A 17432-nucleotide genomic window follows, 5' to 3' on the forward strand; every position below is an offset into this window, starting at 1 on the left:
TTTAGAAGGAAAAATGACAAAACGAAATTTCCCCTCAAAAGGAAATCGAGCAAGTGACAAATTAGAGTTAATTCATTTTGGTTTGTATGGTCTAATGAATGTCCAAGCAAGAAGGTGGTTTTGAGTATTTTGTGACATTCACAAATGATTACTCAAAATATGGATATATTTATATGCTGCATTGAAAGTCTGAATGTTTTGAAAAGTTCAAAGAATTTAAGACTGAGACTGAAAAGCGACATAATAAATATATCAAGACACTACGATCTGATCGTGGTGGGGAGTACCTCTCTGCGGATTTCGTTAGTTATTTATCAGAATGTGGAATTACATCACAATTATCTGCACCTGGAATTCCACAACAAAATGGTGTAGCTGAAAGAAGAAATAGGACTCTTATAGAAATGGTTCAATGATGAGTTATTCCGATTTTCCTTCTTCCTTTTGGGACATGCCTTAGAAACAGTGAATTACGTTCTGAACTTAGATCCTTCAAAGTCAGTACCTCTGATGACCCAAAGGGTCATCTTTTGTTTTAGAATCCAAATCCATATTCCAAGGCCTTAAAAACCTCCATTTATCTCTCTTCAATTTGAGTGCGCAGTCCGGGCGTGTATCCAGAAAGCCTTTATGTGAAAAATTTAAGAAAAGATGATTTTTGACTTAAAAAGATAATATTAGTTGACTTCGATCATCATTTTGGGTAAATAGACCTGGACCCGTGTTCCGACTGTCCTAGAGGGTCCATAGTAAAATATGGGACCCGGGCGTATGCCCGAAATCGAATTCCGAGGTCCCTAGCCCGAGAAATGAATTTTTAAATTTTTTTTATAAGATTGAAAATGCAATGATTTAAATGATTTGATCATATTAGTATCGGGCCCGTATTTTGGTTCCGGAGCCCGGTAAAGGTCCGTTATAATATTTAAACCTTATTTGTGAAATTTGGAGAAAAAACGAAAGTGATTTGACGTGATTCGGACCTTTGGTTGAGAAAATAGAAAGTTTGAAACTATCTTGAAAATCTCATGTGTTTTGGTGTTGAATTCATAGTTCTAGATGTTATTTTGGTGATTTGATCGCGCGAGCAAGTACGTATGATGTTATAAGACTTGTGTGCATGTTTGGTTTGGAGCGCCGAGGGCTCGGGTGAGTTTTGGATAGGCTACGGAGTGATTTTGGAACTTAGGGAATTGCTAGTGTAACTGGTATCTGTTGCAGGCCTCTGATCTCGCAAGATCAGGCTTCGCAATTGCGAGCCAAACAGGCATGGCATTTGCGAGATCTTCATCGCAATTGCTAAGAAGGCCTGGGCCAGCAGGGTTCGCAAATGCAAACCAACCTTCCAAAATGCGAAGTAGTCAGGGAAGGGTGGGTCATCGCAATTGCGACTTTGCATTTGCGACAGTAGCAGAAATGCAGTAGGTTCGCATTTGCGACGCCAGTCTCGCATTTGCGAGCTTCGCAATTGCGAAGCTCAGGTCGCAAATGCGACATCTGCAACTGTGCAAAAAGAGACTTAGACGGGATTTTTGATCCATTTCGAACATTTTCAAAACCTAATCTTCAAGAGGCGATTTTCCAAAGAGTTGTTCTTCCCCAAACCATAGGTAAATGATTCCTAACTCATTTCTTTCAATCTATTTCATCTTTTTACAAGATTTCATCATAAAAACTAGGCTTTTTCATGGGGGAATTGGGTGTTTTTGGGTAGAATTTAGGAATTTCAAAATTTGGGATTTAGACCTTAAATTGAGGTCGGATTCCAAAACCAATTGTATATCTAGGCTCGGGGGTGAATAGGTAATCGGGTTTGGTTCGAACATCGAGTTTTGACCAAGCGGGTCCGGGGTCGATTTTTGACTTTTAGGGAAAATATTGGGAAATCTATAAGTATGCATTGGAATTGGTTTCTTTAACGTTAATTAATGTTAATAAGTTAATTATGAATAGATACGAGCGGATGGGAAGTTGAAACTAAGGGAAAAGCGGAATTTGAGGCTTGAGTTTGACCGTGGAATCGAGGTAAGTGTTGTGCCTAACCTTAGCTTGAGAGATTAGGTATTGTTGCCTTATTCGCTACATGTTTAGCTGTTCAGTACCACGTATAGGTGAGGTGACGAGTGTCTATACATTGTTGTCGGGTCATAGCATGCGAGTGAGTCTTATACTTGTGACTGTTGTGTTTTTTTATACGTACTGTTCCTGCTTAAACTGGTTATTACTCAAGTTAAACAAGTCTTCTTATGTATTCCTAGTTTTGGATATTGGTTGAGTATTGGCTCAAACTGAGATTTATGTTGTGAAGTTGAATGATGAAACGAAGTTGTTTAATTATGATGCCCTTGCCGGGTTGTTATTATTTCTGTTGTTTCTTATGTGGTGAGGAAGAGTGATAAAAGTGTCACGACCCTAAACCCACACCCGGTCGTGATGGCGCCTCTCATGAAGACAAGGCCAGCCGACACACTTCCAATTCACTTTAAGCAGTTAATATAATAAAACAAGGTCTTTAATATAAATAAATCCCAAAAATAGCAATATAAGTTGTGGAAATAAAATAAACCAACACACCCCTACATCGAGGTGTCACCAGTCACGAGCATCTAAAACCATACTAAGAGTCTAGAGTCTAGTCCACTACTACGTAACTGAATCAAAAGAAACTTAAATAGAGGGAGAATGCACTGGGCTGCGAATCGCCAAGCAGCTACCTAGTATATCTCCGAAGGCCTGCTGGAACTATCAAACCTCAGGAGCAAGACCTGTAGCGCCCGAATCTGCACACAGGGGTGCAGGGGGTAAAGTGAGTACTTTTAACTCAGTGAGTAATAAAAATAAATAAAGACTGAGTAATATAAACCACGTAAGGCACAACATTAAGCTACAAGAGGCATAACAAATCAGTAATTAAAATAAAGCAGTGAAATCTTATAACATCTTTTAAACAGTTAAACAACATACAGGAAAGACAACTAAAAAAAAAAATAAACACATAATAACTGCCCCTCAGGCACAGTAACAATAGAATCAGCCCCTCGGGCAATGTCACAGAACCATATCAGCCCCTCGGGCTATATCTCATATCACAATGGATACCCGCGCTCACTGGGGGAGTACAGACTCCGGGAGGGGCCCCTTACGGCCCAAGCGCAATATCAGGCCATCTCGTGGCATCATAAATAGGCTCTCGCCTCATATCAATATCAAGTCACCTCGTGGCGTACAATCTCAGGCCCTCGGCCTCATTATCATAATCAATATATCACTGCTACGGCGTGCAACCCGACCCAAATGTATCCTCACAACAGCGGCCCTCGGCCTTACTCAGTCAGAATCTCATAAGCCCCTCGGGCCACAGTAAAATATGAAGCTCAGCTCAATTACCTTTGAAAATATCATTTAGTGTGTTTAAAACAGAATAATACAGCTGAGTCTTTAAAATAGTAAAATATAGTATGACTGAGCACCAGTATAAAATCAATCAGTGAGGATAATATCATTTAAAAATCCCCTAAGGGTTCAAACAGTTGGCACGAAGCCCACATATGGCATTTAGACCAAAATATAATAATACCAAACAATTAACTATCAAATACGCAGTAAAATAATCATTCGGGATGGACTAAGTCATAATCCCCAACGGTTCTCTACCCCAAGCTCGTCATCTAGCGTGTAAGTCACCTCATTATAGCCATACGCTGTGAAATTCCGGGGTTTCATACCCTCAGGATAGCATTTAAAATCATTACTCACCTCAATCCGGCCCGAAATCTAGCTAGCAATGCCTTTGCCCTTCGAAACGACTTCCGAATGCTCCAAATCTACCAAGTTCAGATTTTTATCATTAAATTATGCTAAATGAATAAATTCCAATTGAAAAATATCGATTTTAAGCACAAAACCCGAAATCGGCCAAAACCCGACCCCCAAGCCCGCATCCCGGAACTGGACAAACTTTATACCAAATGTTCTTCATCATCTCACGAGTCCGTACATATAAAGAACTCGAAAATCGGAGTTCGTGTGGCCCCTCAAATCATCCCTGAAAGGTCTCATAATCTCAAGCCCTAACTCCACCTTTTTCTACTGATTTTCATGAATTTGCACTCATATTTTCGTTTCTTAGTCACAAATAATCAAGTTTTAGGGTCCAAAATCCTTACCTCAATGAAGAACAATGATTTCCTCTCTTCCAAATCGCCTCAAAGCTCTATTTCCCGCTCTAAAATGGTGTATAAGGGTTCAAAGTCGCGGAACAGGTCTTTAAAACATTCTGCCCAGCTATTAAAATTCCTTCATCGCGAACGCGGTCAAATCCTCGCGTTCGCGAAGCACAAATATTCTGCTGACCAAAACTCTTCTTCGCGAACGCGACCCCACCATCGCGAACGCGATGCCTCACCTTACAAACCTACGCGAACGCGTCTAAGCCTCCCGAGAACGCGATTCTTTCAATCCCGGCCCTTCGCGAACGCGGGACTCCCCTTCGCGAATGCGAAGGGCAAACATGACGCCTCCCTTCCCGACCCTTCGCGAACGCGAAGACCAAAATGTCTGCAACTGCTGGAACTCAAAATCTGCAACTTTCTTAACTTCAAAATGATCCGATTGACCACCCGAAACTCGCCCGAGGCCCCCGGGATCTCAACCAAGAGTACCAACATATCCTAATACCTTATTCAAACTTGTTCCAATCATCAAAACACTTCAAACAACATCAAATCACCCAAAACACATCGGATTCAAGCCTAAGTTTCTAAAAACTTCCGAATTCCGCTTTTGATCAAAAACTCAACCAAACCACGTCCGAATGACCTGAAATTTTGCACACACATCCCAAATGGCACAACAAAGCTACTGAAACTCTCGAAATTCCATTCCGATCCCTATATCAAAATCTCACCTATCAACCGGAAACGCCAAAAACTTAATTTCGCCAATTCAAGCCTAAATCTTCTCCGGACCTCCAAAACACATTCCGATCACACTCCTAAGTCACAAATCACCTCCCGAAGCCAACCGAACCATCGAAAATCACATCCGAGCCGTCTAACGCATATGTCAACATCCGGTTTACTTTTCTAACTCAAGCCTTCTTAAAAGAGACTAGGTGTCTCAAACCTTCTCAAAACCTTTCCGAACCTGAGCCAACCAACCCGATCACATTTAAAACCAATAATTAAGGCAAATAGAAGCAGAAATGGGGAAAACGGAGCGGTAACTCATGAGACGACCGGCCGAGTCGTCACATCCTCCCTCTCTTAAACCAACGTTCGTCCTCGAACGGTCAAGAAACGTACCTGAAGCCTCGAATAGGTGAGGATATCTGCTCCGCATCTCCTGCTCGGTCTCCTAGGAAGCCTCCTCCACGGGCTGACCTGTCCACTGCACTTTCACTGAAGCTATGTCTTTTGATCTCAACTTCCGAACCTGACGCTCCAAAATAGCTGAAGGCTCCACCTCATAAGTCGGATCACCCTCCAACTGAACCGCGCTAAAATCCAGAACATGAGACGGGTCCCCAACATACTTCCAGAGCATAGAAACATGGAATACTAGGTGCACACCTGACAGGTTGGGTGGCAAAGCAAGCTCATAAGCCACCTCCCTAATCCTCCGAAGTACCTCAAAAGGCCTAATGAACCATGGACTCAACTTAACCTTCTTTCCAAACCTCATAACACCCTTCATGGGTGAAACCTTCAACAGAACTTTCTCACCAACCATGTAGGACACATCACGAACCTTCCTATTAGCATAGCTCTTTTGTCTCGATTGCGCTGTGCGAAGCCTCTCCTGAATCACCTTCACCTTGTCTAAAGCATCATGCACCAAATCTGTACCCAATAGCCTGGCCTCACCCGGCTTAAACTAACTAACTGGAGATCTACACCGTCTCCCATACAAAGCCTCATATGGAGCCACTCGACTGGTAGCTGTTATTATAAGCAAACTTCGCGAGCGCTAGAAACTGATCCCATGACCCTCCGAAATCAATGACACAAGCGCGTAACATATCCTCCAATATTTGAATAGTGCGCTCGGACTGTCCGTCCGTCTGAGGGTGAAAATTTGTGCTCAACTCAACCTGAGTACCCAACTCTCGCTGTACAGACTTTCAAAACTGTAAAGTAAATTGAGTGCCCCGATCTGAAATGATGGAAACTGGGACACCATGCAACCAAACAATCTCCCGGATATATATCTCTGCTAACCAGTCAGAGGAATAAGTAGTACAAATAGGAATGAAGTGCATAGACTTGGTCAGCCGATCTACAATCACCCATATAGCATTGAACTTCTTCAAAGTCCGTGGGAGCCCAACTACAAAGTCCATAGTGATCCGCTCCCACTTCCACTCTGGAATATCCATTCGCTGAAGCAAGCCACTCGGTCTCCGATGTTCATATTTCACCTGCTAACAATTGAGACACCGAGCTACAAATCTCACAATGTCTTTCTTCATTCTTCTCCACCAATAGTGCTATCTCAGATCCTGATATATCTTCACGGCTCCTGGATGAATAGAATACCACGAGCTATGGGCCTCCTCCAGAATCAACTCCCGAAGCCCATCTACATTGGGCACACATATCCGTCCCTGCATCCTCAACACCCTATCATCACCGATAGTCACATCTCTGGCATCATTATGCTGAACTCTATCCTTAAGGACAAGCAAGTGTGGATCATCATATTGGCGCTCTTTGATGCGCTCATATAGGGAAGACCAAGAAATCACACTAGCCAATACCCTACTGGGCTTCGAAATATCCAACCTGACGAACCGATTAGCCAAAGCCTGAACATCAACTCCCAGAGGTCTCTCCCCAACTGGGATATACGCCAAACTCCCCATACTCACCGCCTTTCGGCTCAAGGCGTCGGCCACTACATTGGCCTTTCCCGGGTGATATAAAATAGTAATGTCATAATCCTTAAGCAACTCTAACCATCTACGCTGCCTCAAATTGAGATCCTTTTGCTTGAACAAGTGCTGGAGGCTACGATTATCGGTATACACCTCACAAGACACACCATACAAATAATGCCTCTAAATCTTCAATGCGTGAACAATGGCAGCAAACTCCAAATCATGAACAGGGTAGTTCTTCTCATGAGGCTTCAACTGACGAGAAGCATAAGCAATAACTCTACCCTCCTACATCAGCACACACCCAATACCAACTCTCGAAGCATCACAATATACGGTATAAAAACCCGAAGCTGATGGCAATACTAGCACTGGAGCTGTGATCAAGGCAATCTTGAGCTTTTGGAAGCTCTCCTCACACTCATCAGACCACTGAAATAAAACACCCTTCCGAGTCAACTTGGTCAAGGGCGATGCAATAAACGAGAATCCCCGAACAAAACAGCGATAATAACCCGCCAAACCAAGAAAACTGCGAATCTCTGTAGCTGAGGACGGTCTGGGCCAACTCTGAACTGCCTCTATCTTCTTCGGGTCCACCTGAATACCTTCGCTGGACACCACGTGCCCCAAGAAGGCCACCGAACTGAGCCAGAACTCACATTTGGAGAACTTTGCATAAAGCTTCTCCTCTCTCAACCTCTGCAACACCATTCTCAAATGCTCCACGTGCTCTTCCTGACTACACGAGTACACCAGAATATCGTCAATGAAGGCTATGACAAACGAGTCGAGATACGGCCGGAACACACTGTTCATCAAGTGCATGAACGCTGCTGGGGCATTGGTCAGCCCAAAAGACATCACCAAGAACTCATAATGACCATATCGGGTCCTGAAAGCTATCTTAGGAATGTCTGAGTCCCTGATCTTCAACTGGTGATAACCTGAGCGGAGATCAATCTTAGAAAATACTCTCGCTCCCTGAAGCTGGTCGAACAAATCATCGATACGAGGCAAAGGATACTTGTTTTTAATTGTCACTTTGTTCAACTGCTTGTAACCAATGCATATTCTCATCGTGCCATCCTTCTTCCTCACAAAGAGCACCGGCGCACCCCACGGTACACACTAGGACGAATGAACCCTTTATCCAAACGTTCTTGAAGCTGCTCCTTTAACTCCTTCAGCTCCGCTGGTGCCATACGATATGGTGGAACAGAAATGGGCTGAGTGCCCGGCACCAGGTCAATACCAAAATCTATATCCCTGTCCGGTGGCATACCCGGCAGGTTTGAAGAAAATACATCGAAAAAATCTCTCACAACTGGAATAGATTCAATACTGGGAGTCTCTGCACTGACATCCCTCACAAAAGCTAGATATGAAAGACAACCTTTCCCAACCATACGCTGGGCCTTTAAGAAAGAAATCACTCTGCTGGGAACATAATCGGTCGAACCTCGCCACTCAATCATTGGCACACCAGGCATAGCCAAAGTCACTGTCTTGGCATGACAGTCCAGAATAGCCCGACATGGAGATAACTAGTCCATGCCTAGAATAACATCAAAGTCCACCATACACAATAGCAATAGATCCACTCGGGTCTCCAGACCCCCAATAGTCACAACACATGACCGGTACACACGGTCTACCACAACAGTATCGCCCACCGGCGTACAAACATGAACAGAAGAAACAAGGGACTCGCAGGGCATATCCAAATAATGGGCAAAATAAGACAACACATAAGAGAAAGTAGAGCCAGGGTCAAATAACACAGAAGCATCCCTGCGGCAAACTGAGATAATACCTGTAATCACCGCATCTGAAGCAATCGCATCGGGCCTAGCTAAAAGTGCATAGAAGCGAGCCTAGCCACCTCCGGATCGGCCTCCCCCTCTGGGGCGACCCCTAGATGACTGTCCCCCACCCCTAGCTGGGTGGGTGGGTGGTGAAGTAGCTGGGGCTGAGGCTAATGACTGACCCCTCTGCTGAGAACGACAAGGGCACTGCCTCCACAAGTGGCCCATCTCTCCACACTCATAACAACTCCCGGGTGCTGGAGACGGGGACTGATGGGAACCCCTAGCACTGGTATAACTAGCAGACGCCCCTGGCGTAGAAAAATCCTTAACCGATGGAGCACGGGAAGAACCCTGGGCTGGAAGTGGACTAAGTGAAGAATGGCCCTGCTGAGAACCATGAGAACTGTGGCCTGAAGATGCCCCACGATAACCTCGGCGATCTGACTGACCATGTCGGAACTGTCGGCCTCTGCCGTGCTGAAACTGGCCCCTAGAAGGAGCACCCCCAAAACTACCATGTCCTCGAGGCCTCTTAGCCTCCCACACCTTGCGCTCCTGGTGACGGACTGACTCAATCTCTGGAGCAATATCCACAACCTCCTCGAATGTAGCACCTGACACCCTCCCTGGTCATGAGAACCCGAAGCTGGTAGGTGAGGCCATCAATAAACCTCCTGATCCTCTCCCTCTCAGTAGCAACCAGCCAAATAGCATGTCGAGCTGACTCTGAGAACCTCATCTCGTACTGAGTAACCGTTATATCCCCCTATCTCAACTGCTCCAACTGCCTACGCATCTCCTCCCTGCGGGACTGTGGAACATACTTCTCCAAAAATAGAGCGGAGAACTGCTGCCAAGTCAGAGGTGCCGAACCAGCAGGCCTATGCCGCTCATATGCCTCCAACCAAGTGAAGGCAGCTCTGGTAAACTGAAAGTAGTAAATGCAACCCCGCCGGTCTCCAGAATACCCGCAGTGCGAAGAATCTGCTGACATCTGTCTTAGCAACCCTAGGCATCCTCGCCCTCTGCACCACTAAAAGTAGGAGGCTGGAGTCTGCCAAACCTCTCTAATCTACGCTGCTCATCCTCCGGCATAACAGGAGCCACATAGCCCTGAACAGCTGCCACCGGTTGGGCTAGTGGTGCCTCCGATGTCTGCACTCCCTGAACCACCGGATCGGGTGTACGGGCGGCAGGAGTCTGAGAGCCTCCCCCTGCCTGAGAAGTAGCTGCGGCATTAGAAACCGCGACCGCCTGAGCAAGGCTGGTGCATACTGTCAATATCTGAGCCAGAGTCTCCTGAAGACCCGGAATCACAAGGGCATAGCTGGTGCCTGAGCTGGTGCTGGTGAGCGTCCACCACTGGGACCAGACTCTGAACTAGGGCGGCTGGTGGGTCTGCAGGTGCTGTCCCAACTGCTGGGGGGGGGGGCTGTACCTCTGCCCCTACCACGTCCTCGGCCACTTCCTCGGCCTCTAGTGGCTCCCGCTTGTGGTACTGGTGGCCGTCCGTCCTGACCGGTAGAGAGTGTCCTCACCATCTGTGAGAGAATATGATAAAAGAAGTTTAGTATTCCGATCAACAACTTCGCACGACAAGGATTTCAAGAATATGGAATTTTCCAAAAAGTTCTGCAGCCTCTCGAAGATAAATACAGACATCTCCGTATCGATCCGCGAGACTCTACTAGACCTGCTCATGACTCGTGAGACCGATGTAACCTAGGCTCTGATACCAACTTGTCACGACCCTAAACCCACACCCAGTCGTGATGGCGCCTCTCGTAAAGACAAGGCCAGCCGACACACTTCCAATTCACTTTAAGCAGTTAATATAATAAAACAAGGTCTCTAATATAAATAAATCCCAAAAATAGCAATATAAGTTGCGAAAATAAAATAAACCAACACAGCCCTACATCGTGGTGTCATCGATCATGAGCATCTAAAACCATACTAAGAGTCTAGAGTCTAATCCACTACTACGTAACTGAATCAAAAGAAACTGAAATAGAGGGAGAATGCACTGGGCTGCGAATCGCCAAGCAGCTACCTAGTAAATCTCCGAAGACCTGCTGGAACTATCAACCTGCAGGAGCAGGACTTGTAGCGCCCGAATCTGCATACAGGGGTGCAAGGAGTAAAGTGAGTACTTCCAACTCAGTGAGTAATAAAAATAAATGAAGACTGAGTAATATAAACCACGTAAGGCACAACATTAAGCTACAAGAGGCATAACAAATCAGTAATTATAATAAAGCAGTGAAATCTCATAACATCTTTTAAACAGTTAAACAACATACAGGAAAGACAACTAAAAAAAGTAAATACATATAACTGCCCCTCAGGTACAGTAACAATAGAATCATCCCCTCGGGCAATATCACAGAACCATACCAGCCCCTCGGGCTATATCTCATATCACAATGGGTACCCGCGCTTACTGGAGGTGTACAGACTCCGGGAGGGGCCCCTTACGGCCCAAGCGCCATATCAGGCCATCTCGTGGCATCATAAACAGGCTCTCGGCCTCATATCAATATCAAGCCACCTCGTTGCGTACAATCTCAGGCCCTCGGCCTTATTATCATAATCAGTATATCACTGCTGTAGCGTGCAGTCCGACCCAAATGTATCCTCACAACAGCGGCCCTTGGCCTTACTCAGTCAGAATCTCATAAGCCCCTCGGGCCACAGTAAAATATGAAGCTCAGCTCAATTACCTTTGAAAATATCATTTAGTGTGTTTAAAACAGAATAATACAACTGAGTCTTTAAAATAGTAAAATATAGTATGACTGAGCACCAGTATGAAATCAATCAGTGAGGAAAATATCATTTAAAAATTCCCTAAGGGTTCAAACAGTTGGCACGAATCCCACATATGGCATTTAGCCCAAAATATAATAATATCATACAATTAACTATCAAATACGCAGTAAAATAATCATTCGGGATGGACTAAGTCACAATCCCCAGCGGCGCTCTACCCCACGCTCATCATCTAGCGTGTAAGTCACCTCAACATAGCCATACACTGTGAAATTCCGGGGTTTCATACCCTCAGGATAGCATTTAAAATTATTACTCACCTCAATCCGGACCGAAATCTAGCTTGCAATGCCTTTGCCCTTCGAAACGACTTCCGAATGCTCCAAATCTACCAAGTTCAGATTTTTATCATTAAATTATGCTAAATGAATAAATTCCAATTGAAAAATATCGATTTTAAGCACAAAACCCGAAATCGGTCAAAACCCGACCCGCGGGCTCGCGTCCCGGAACTGGAAAAACTGTATACCAAAATGTTCTTCATCATCTCACGAGTCCGTACATATAAAGAACTCGAAAATCGGAGTTCGTTTGACCCCTCAAATCATCCCTGAAAGGTCTCATAATCTCAAGCCCTAACTCCACCTTTTTCTACTGATTTTCATGAATTTACACTGATATTTTCGTTACTTAGTCACAAATAATCAAGTTTTAGGGTCCAAAATCCTTACCTCAATGAAGAACAATGATTTCCTCACTTCCAAATCACCTCAAAGCTCTATTTCCCGTTCTAAAATAGTGTATAGGGGTTCAAAGTCGCGGAACCGGTCTTTAAAACATTCTGCCCAGCTATTAAAATTCCTTCATCGCGAACGTGGTCAAAGCCTCGCGTTCGCGAAGCACAAAAATTCCGCTGACCAAAACTCTTCTTCGCGAACGCGACCCCACCATCGCGAATGCGATGCCTCACCTCACAAACCTACGCGAACGCATCCAAGCCTCCCGCAAACGCGATTCTTTCAATCCCGGCCCTTCACGAACGCGGGACTCCCCTTCGCGAATGCGAAGGCCAAACCTGACGCCTCCCTTCCTGACCCTTCGCGAACGCGAAGACCAAAATGACTGCAACTGCTGGAACTCAAAATCTGCAACTTTCTTAACTTCAAAATGATCCGATTGGCCACCCGAAACTCACCCGAGGCCCTCGGGACCTCAACCAAGAGTACCAATATATACTAATACTTATTAAAACTTTTTCCAATCATCAAAATACTTCAAACAACATCAAATCGCCAAAAACACATCGGATTCAAGCCTAAGTTTCTAAAAACTTCCGAATTCCGCTTTTGATCAAAAACCCAACCAAACCACGTCCGACTGACCTGAAATTTTGCACACACATCCCACATGACACAACGAAGCTACTGCAACTCTCGAAATTCTATTCCGATCCCTATATCAAAATCTCACCTATCAACCGGAAACACCAAAAACTCAATTTCGCCAATTCAAGCCTAAATCTACTCCGGACCTCCAAAACACATTACGATCACACTCCTAAGTCACAAGTCACTTCCCGAAGCAAATCGAACCATCGAAACTCACATCCGAGCCCTCTAACGCATAAGTCAACATCCGGTTGACTTTTATAACTCAAGCCTTCTTAAAAGAGACTAGGTGTCTCAAACCTTCTCGAAACCTTTTCGAACCCGAGCCAACCAAACCGATCACATTTGAAACCACTAATTAAGGCAAATAGAAGCATAAATGGGGAAATGGAGCGGTAACTCATGAGACAACCGGCCGGGTCATCACAAAAAGAACGAAGGGTGATGCCATGCACATTTCTATTATTCATATGGTGAGGTTGAGTGGTAAAGTACGAAGGGTGATGTCGTACATGTTTCTATTATTGATTATAGTGAGTTTGAGTGGTAAAGCACGAAGGGTGATGCCGTGCACGTTTCTATTATTGATTACATGGTGAGGATTGAGAGTAAAAGCACGAAGGGTGATGCCGTGCATTTTCCGTTTGCTGTGTTTACCCGCTATTTCTGGTTCAAAGTGTACAAGTTGTTTAAATTCCTCTACTGCTGTGATTCTTTATTTTGGGTACCCCCATAGCATGTTGCCCCTTCCCGTTAATTTCTGCTTAGCTTCTATTAATTGTTATTCTGTTAGCATATTGTTTAACTGCACAGGTTTATGTTATTTGTTGTGTCCTAGCCTCGTCACTACTTCGTCGAGGTTAGGCTCGGCACTTACCAGTACATGGGGTCGGTTGTACTAATACTGCACTCTGCATTTTTTGTGCAGATCCCGATATTGGACCATACTGATCGGAGTTTGGGTTGCTTCCTTCAGTCCACGAGGAGACCCAAGGTAGATCTGCCGGTGTTCGCAGACCCTGGAATCCCCTTCCCTCTATCTTAGTTCCTGTTTTCTTTCATTTCGAAAAACAGATGTATTTCCTTTAAAACAGTATTTGTAGAAATTCTTAGACGTTCGTCGATTGTGACACCAAATCTTTGGGGTAGTTGTGTATTAGTATTTTAAACTGTTATAAAATTTCCACACTTTATATCTGTTTAGTTTTAATTATTATTAATTACTGTTTTGGTTAATTATTAACGTGCTAGAACTGTATCCATTAGCTTGCCTAGCATTCTCAGAGTTAGGCGCCATCACGATCCCGATGGTGGGAAATCCGGGTCGTGACAGTACCTTTGACTCCTACAGAATTGGGGACTGGGCACAAACCTAGTCTGCGGCATATTCGAGTTTGGGGTTGTCCGGCACATGTGCTGAAAGGGAAAACAGATAAATTGGAGGCAAGAACGGATGTATGCGTGTTTGTAGGTTATCCAAAAGGAAAGAAAGGTGGTTTATTCTATTGTCCTAAAGAGAAGAAGGTAATTGTTAGCACAAATGCCAAGTTTCTTGAAGAGGACTATTTGATGAACCATGTTCCTAGAAGTAAACTTGTTTTACAGGAACTTAGCAAAGGAGTGGAACCTCAGTCATCTGATAAACAAAACGACCAGATGCAAACCCCGGAAGTTGATATTGACATACAATTGCATTTTAGTAGTGGGAGAAATGTCAATAGACATGATGTCCCGCAAGAAAAAGTGCCCGAAGTCATACTACCACAAAGTAGTGGGAGTTATATTGAGCAGATTGCACAACAGGAAGAAGTCGTTGATATCCCTGTGGATAGCATGAAGACTCAGGTTCCTGATGATGATGTGGTTCAACCACAAAATCAAAAAGGTATAGTTACAACTGATGTAGTGCATAGTCGTGGTGGAAGAGAAATAAGACAGCCAGTTCGTTATACGATCTTAAAATCTTGAGAGTGTGTAACAGGTTTCTTATCTGGTTCTCTCATGAAGTTTGTCAACTTTACACCTGGAGGAGTTGACTTGTACATTCACCTCGGGAACTGATAGAGACCTATTCCCTCAACTGTTCCTTCAACCCTGGCGATTTGCACTGTTCCCACATATTGCACATTTGCGGCTCCAAAATCCGCCTTAGAAGAAGTACCGTCAACGAAATAAAGCTTATTCATTTCGAGTAGTGAAATTTTCATAACTTGACTCCACAAACCATAGTTCTCCATTCCGGTCAATAAAATCACGATCGACATTGAATCAGGATTGTCACAAGGATAGAGATAAAGCGGATGGTTGTGATCAACCACCACATTTCTACTGGATGAGATATTATCGGAAGTACCACTCATAGCTTTCTCTAAAATCGTCATTTAATAAAAAATCAGGGTTTATGCCACAATCGAACAATTGAATTTCTCGACTTTCTTCGATAATCTGTAAAGAAATCCCTAAATTCAGCTGACTATGGCGTTGATACCATGTTAACTTCACCTGATCTAATCAAAGATAATGAATTTCATGTACATGCATGAGAGATGAATGAGATAAATTAATGCAGAGAGAGAGATAGTCTAGAATATTTCAAATGTTCATATACATTTTTTTCTACACTAATGCAGATATTTATCACTGTATACTGACTCCTAACAACCTATTGACAGCGGGGCACGTGAATTGACATAATTACCTCTTGTATCTAATTACCTTAACTAATTGACTGTATGGTCTATTATTTACTAAGCTTATACACTAAGCTGGACTTTAGTACAACTAATCAACTCCTTTACAGTTTTTATCGCAAGAGTTTAGAAAGGGGTGAAGTATCTTCAACAAACTTTTTCATGAATGCTATTCATTGTCTGTAATAAAATAAAAGTAAAGACCAACAAGTTCCAATTTTTCCAACCTTTTATGAAAAAGATTGACAAGGAAAAACATTGTGTAAAGTTGAGACTTTGATCTTTCATGAGCCCATTGAAGTAGTTCCTATTATTATGATTAGAACCAAGTCTGTGTTGCTCGTTAGTGTCCCATAGTAGCCACTAGACTACGTGGGGTTACGAAATACCTGTGATAAAGTATGTGGGACATTGAGAAATGAGAAATTGGACATATAGCACCAGTATCAATTATGAGCCATATATACTCATTTAATTTCTGGTTTGCAAAGCAGATTCAAATTATGATGATAGATTTTATTTCGTGTTGTGTACTTCCATTGGTACTGTAAACTTTGGTCCACAGTACCAGCTCTGCTTCACATTTTGGCCCATAGACCTGGCAACATCACATGATGCTATCAAATTAAATGACTATTCTCAAGTAGGGTACATTGTTTGGATGAGGAAGTAATACAATTTGAATAAAGAATTTCTAAATCAACTTGTATGACGTATCGGCAGATTAGATCTTTCGCTAACATGCTAGGACACACCTTGACCCAATTACTTCGACTTCAAACTATCACAAACATATTAACGATAAATAGTTATTTTCAAGACCTAAAATCCCACCATAAAGATCGTGATGACACCTAATCTTTAAATAAGCCGGTCACTTACAACAGTTAAACCAGTTACAAGATACTTTTAAATTAGAGTTTAATATAAATACCGAAATAAATGTAATACAAGCTTACACGGTAATAATCACAACAATCTTGCCAAGAATAAGTAGTACAGAGCCACGAACTCTGCCGAATACATAAAAATATCTCAAAATAAAATACAATATTGTTCGAGCAGAGAATTAACAGTACAATTAAAAGAAAAAGGACTCCAAGGGACTACGTTGATCGAGCAGCTCTACCTTGAATCCTCGCAATCACAGAAGCTAACACTGCCTAGGTCCACAACCTCCAACACCTGAATCTGCATAAAAGGTGCAGAAATATAGTATGAGTATTGTTAGGACCGAAAAAATCAGGTGTCATGCGGAAGCTAGCAAAGCAAACCTTCAACGATGACAAATCAGACAACAAAAGAGACAGAAACATTTAATGTGGTTCGGTCAACTGACTTACGTCCACGACGGAGATGAGCAATCCACTATGTAACAAGAGAGTACAAAATACTGAGAGAACAACCTCACGAAGAAGCAAACACAAGTGACACACTAACACTTGTCCCGTAAAGTTCTCCCCCTAAACAAGACACTCAAACCCCATATGGCTACATTGTGGATGCTACTGAATATGAAGGAAGGATCTTCAATTTATAGAAGTCCAAACCTTTTCCTACAAGAAAAGGAACTAAGCAAATATGAGAGATTTATACTTCCATTCTACAAGAAGGAATACCCAATAATGGTAAACATGTTGTCCTTTCTTTCAAGAGTAGGAAAACCAAACATGGTAAGAAAATCAGGATAAACACCTAACAATTCTCCCCCTTGGCCTGAATTTTCTGACAAAATAAACTTGATTCACCTTCTTCACATAGCCTTCAACAGGCTGCATCTCCAAATCTCCACCACAAAGTTCGTCTCAACGTGCGTAGCACACCGGTCACATTTCTCAGACAAAATCACGATTATCGTCAAATATGTTGCGGCTTGAACTAAATCCGCCAAGAT

The 17432-nt window shown here is 43.3% G+C and overlaps 1 protein-coding gene across 1 annotated transcript; it reads left to right on the forward strand.

Annotated features, from left to right (window-relative positions):
• The first annotated feature begins 1269 nt into the window (after positions 1-1269).
• Positions 1270-14816, forward strand: LOC109219094. The gene is made up of 2 exons (XM_019383518.1): positions 1270-1421; positions 14225-14816. Exons 1-2 carry the CDS (start codon positions 1270-1272, stop codon positions 14814-14816), a joined length of 744 nt encoding a protein of 247 aa, XP_019239063.1.
• The last annotated feature ends 2616 nt before the right edge of the window (positions 14817-17432 follow it).

The sequence above is a fragment of the Nicotiana attenuata genome, unplaced genomic scaffold (assembly GCF_001879085.1).
Source record: "Nicotiana attenuata strain UT unplaced genomic scaffold, NIATTr2, whole genome shotgun sequence".
Lineage (NCBI taxonomy): Eukaryota > Viridiplantae > Streptophyta > Magnoliopsida > Solanales > Solanaceae > Nicotiana > Nicotiana attenuata.